The following is a 4,016-nucleotide window of genomic DNA, read 5'->3' as shown; positions in this document are numbered from 1 at the left end:
CTCCCCTCCCCTCCCCTCCCCTCCCCTCCCCTCCCCTGCCCTGCCCTGCCCTGCCCTGCCCTGTCCTTCCCTGTCCTGCCCTCCCCTCCCCTTCTCTTCCCTTCCCTTCTTCCCTGTTTTCCTTCTCTGCCTTTTCCCGTTCCCTTTCCTTTCCCTCTTTTCTTTTCTTCCTTAACAGGTCTTTCTCTGTTGCCCAGGCTGGAGTGCAATAGTAGCATCATAGCTCACAGCAGCATCAAAGCTCTGAGCTCAAGGGATCCTCCAGCCTCAACTTCCCAAGTAGCTGGGACTACAGGTGCATGCCACCACCAGCAGCTGCTATTTTTTTTTTGTTTGTTTGTAGGGGCAAAGTCTCACTATGTTGCCAGGGCTGAGCTAGAACTCCTGGCCTCAGGTGATCCTCCCCACCCCACCCCCCACCCTGGCCTCCCAAAGTGCTGGGATTATAAGCATGAGCCACTATGTCTGGTCAAATGTCTTATTTACTAATTATAAAACTGGTAAAATTATTTATATGAATAAAATTAATATTTTGTTTTGTTACTGTTAAAATATATACATTAAACATATAAACAATACAATAATAATAACCATGAAAGGCACACTATTTTAATACCTATGCCTAAAATTAAAGACTTATTTACTTATGTCTAAAGAGAATAACAGATGAAAAAAGGACACAGACAGCCATAAATGTTATAAACTCTGAAACTTCTGATGCTGGCTGAGTCATGACAGAAATATCATTTATTCTAAACTAGATGAAAGAAGAAATTTGATATAATAACTAAGTCACATTACGTTAAGTATCTTTATTAGCTACATATTAAAATAAATCTCTGATTCTCATAATAGTTTAGTGTGTGTCTGTACATTTCATCAGTGATATTTAGAAAGGAAAATATTTCTCCTTGGTTTCATGGTTTTGGTGATATTAATTAACTGGTAATACTAACCAAATGTGGGCTACAACACTGTGCCCTGGGCTTAGGTGCATCTGGACAGTTTGCTTACCTGTGAATTAAAATATACCTTACCTGTCCAAAAAAGGGGATTCCTCGTCTAAAGTGTGAATCCACTTTCACGAATATGAGTTTGGATGCAACGTTTGTGATTTCACTGATCCCATTTGCAGTGACTACCACATCTAAAAAATATAAAGAGTCAGTACTTTTAGAAGTTACTTTAGTTCTAAAATTTCTTTCCTACAAATGACCCTTATTTTGTTATGGGAAGTAAATTAATGTTTATTGTGTTATATCCCATATTCATTCAGTACTCACACCTGTTCCCTCTTCTCTGATCCTGGCTTCTACTCTGAGCTTCATTTCAAAGCCCGTATATTTAATCTGGAGCATGCTTGCGTGTACTTGTTGGGTGATGCAGCCATTGCTGTTGAGCTGAGAAAAATACCAAAACCAATAAATATCATACCGATTAAGACCAATAGTCACTAAATCTACTATTCTCTCTATAATGACAAGAAAACTTTTTTTTTTTTGTGGTAAGCATGTTAATTGACCTTCCATAACTCAATACTCATATCTGCTTTGTTACCTCCAAAGTTAGTCATCCAAAGGAGAATCTTGTTGACTAAAAACAGAAATTCCTTTTTTGGCTGCGGATATTTTGGGATTAGCTTGTTCTGATACCCTCTCTCTAGTTCATAAAATGGAGTCTCTCACTGTTTATAAAAAGTGACAGCACTGAGAGAGAATACCACATACTAACCTGTTGACTGAATTCCTCGCAGATTTCCTTGACAGCACAATAAGAAACAGGAAAATATTTTCTACACAGGCTCACAGTTGCAAGTCCTGGGACAGGTTTCCCATAGGTGTATCTGGCATATGAGAAATAAATCAGGAATTGAGAACAGCTATTTGCATTTTCCACTACCAGTCAGTTCCCTATACATCTATCATCTGGGCACCCGTCAAGTAGAAACCTGTCTGGAAAACGTCTCTCTCAAGAAATGTTATCCATTAAAACCTTTGAAACTTGACTGCACTGTACCACCACATTTTCTTTGGAATTAATTTTTTTCCCATTTGTCTAAGTGCAGTGACTTATGCCTACAACTCCAATGCTTTGGGAAGCCAAGAAGAAGGATCGCTTGAGGCCAAAAATTCCCGACTAGCATGGGTAACACAGCGGGACCCAGTCTCTACAACATTTAAAAAAAAATTAGCCGGTATGGTGACACACACCTGCAGTCCTAGCTACTTAGGAGGTGTAGGCAGGAGATTCACATGAGCCCAGGAGTGTGAGGCTACAGTGGGCTATGAGTGCTCCACTGCACTCCAGCCTGGGGGAGAGACTCTCTCACTTAAAAAAATGTTTTCTTCCTTTTAATCTATTTATTTTCTATCATTCTTTTTTATTTTGCTTTAATAATATCTAAGCTTATTCTGCATACCACGTGAACAAATTTAGATGACAAACTGAATAAAAATAAGTACGTAATAACTAAGCAAATCTAACACACAAAATGCACACACACAAATAAACAAGTGCACTTTTACACACATGCACAGAGAGGGGAGAGAGGGAGAAAAAGAGGCCGAGGAACACCATGAGGCATGTAAAAACAAAATAATTTGTGGGGATATGCGTGTGCACGTGTTATAGTGGTTCTTTCTCTCATTAGAAGATAGATAATGAAATAGTAAACAGTAATTTTGCTTGGGACGTTAGTTTTTTTTTCTCTTTGCAAATGCCTCTGAAATCACTAAGAAGATAGAATCAAAAGAGCTTTTTCTGAAACCCCTCTCCAAGATATAGACATCTGCAACAGGGCCCTATCAAGTTAGACACATAACTCCTTGGCCATTGCTCTGAGGCTGAAATGAGGCCTCAGCGTTTTGGTGTTTCTGGTATATAATATCTAGGCTGTCATATTTCTTTACCCTGCATGCTTTCTCTGGGACTGCTTGTAGGCAATCAGTTTTGCTTCTCCAGGTTAAAAGGAACTGTAAGAGGTATCTGTAATCACAGAGAACAACAGTGGAAAGGAACCTCATGAGTCAAGTTCATGCTCTCTGTCTACCGCTTAAGGGATAGAGGTTCAGAGAAGCAGCAGAATGCCGAGTTAAAACGGTAAGTTCTAGTAGGGGATGCACACTCATCACTGCCGAATCTGGGTCTAGTACCCTTCCTAATCATGACATCAGTCACTGGATCATTTATATTAGGTTTAAATCACTCCTATAAAATCCTAATTATTGCCGGGCGCGGTGGCTCACGCCTGTAATCCCAGCACTTTGGGAGGCCGAGGCGGGTGGATCACGAGGTCAAGAGATCGAGACCATCCTGGTCAACACAGTGAAACCCCGTCTCTACTAAAACTACAAAAAAAATTAGCTGGGCATGGTGGCGCGTGCCTGTAATCCCAGCTACTCAGGAGGCTGAGGCAGGAGAATTGCCTGAACCCAGGAGGCGGAGGTTGCAGTGAGCCAAGATCGCGCCATTGCACTCCAGCCTGGGTAACAAGAGTGAAACTCTGTCTCAAAAAAAAAAAAAAATCCTAATTATTGGCTTTTGCCCAGTAATTGTGACCTGTGAGCTTTAGGCTTCCCTGTCACATTTTTGGTCCATCGTATCAGCTCATCCTCTTTCCTCAATAGAGGATTAGTATTTATGGTACACATATGAAGAAAAGGAGAAAGTGAAATTGCCCGGAGTATAAAAAGCTGGGGAGAGAGTACTTCAGGTTATTAAACAATCTGTTCTATCACCGCGCTATTTCTGGTTATTAAACAATTGTTCTATGACAAAACATCAATGTAAAACATTCAATGTATCCTCTTAAAGTTGCCCAGAGGAAAGATGAGGCATAATTAATTCAATGTTCCATGAGGAAACAAGCAGGCAGATTCAGCAAGTGAGACATTTAGAGGCCAAATAATGATCTTCAGTGAAATGTTATTAAAAAAAGGAGGTTATAGATTTAAAACCTTTAAGATATTTATAGCTTCCTATGGCTTTCTTTAAAGTATTAGAGCTAAAAACTACAT

At 40.0% G+C, this 4,016-nt stretch overlaps 1 protein-coding gene across 1 annotated transcript in view; it reads right to left on the bottom strand.

The window, feature by feature from the left end:
• LOC116547504 (pregnancy zone protein-like) overlaps window positions 1-2,073 on the bottom strand; it is a 5,278-nt gene extending 3,205 nt beyond the window's left edge. The window contains exons 1-3 of the mRNA XM_032273446.1: window positions 1,732-2,073; window positions 1,286-1,400; window positions 1,038-1,147 (exon numbers count right to left, since the gene is read on the bottom strand). Coding sequence (XP_032129337.1) covers window positions 1,038-1,147; window positions 1,286-1,358 — 183 coding nt within the window. The 5' untranslated portion in view covers window positions 1,359-1,400; window positions 1,732-2,073. The remainder of the gene's footprint in view (window positions 1-1,037; window positions 1,148-1,285; window positions 1,401-1,731) is intronic.
• Window positions 2,074-4,016: the final 1,943 nt, after the last annotated feature.

This window comes from Sapajus apella, unplaced genomic scaffold (assembly GCF_009761245.1).
Source record: "Sapajus apella isolate SASKATOON/1434 unplaced genomic scaffold, GSC_monkey_1.0 scaffold3398, whole genome shotgun sequence".
Lineage (NCBI taxonomy): Eukaryota > Metazoa > Chordata > Mammalia > Primates > Cebidae > Sapajus > Sapajus apella.
The sequence above is the reverse complement of the archived record's forward strand: the minus strand, read 5'-3'. Positions and strand labels throughout refer to the sequence as shown.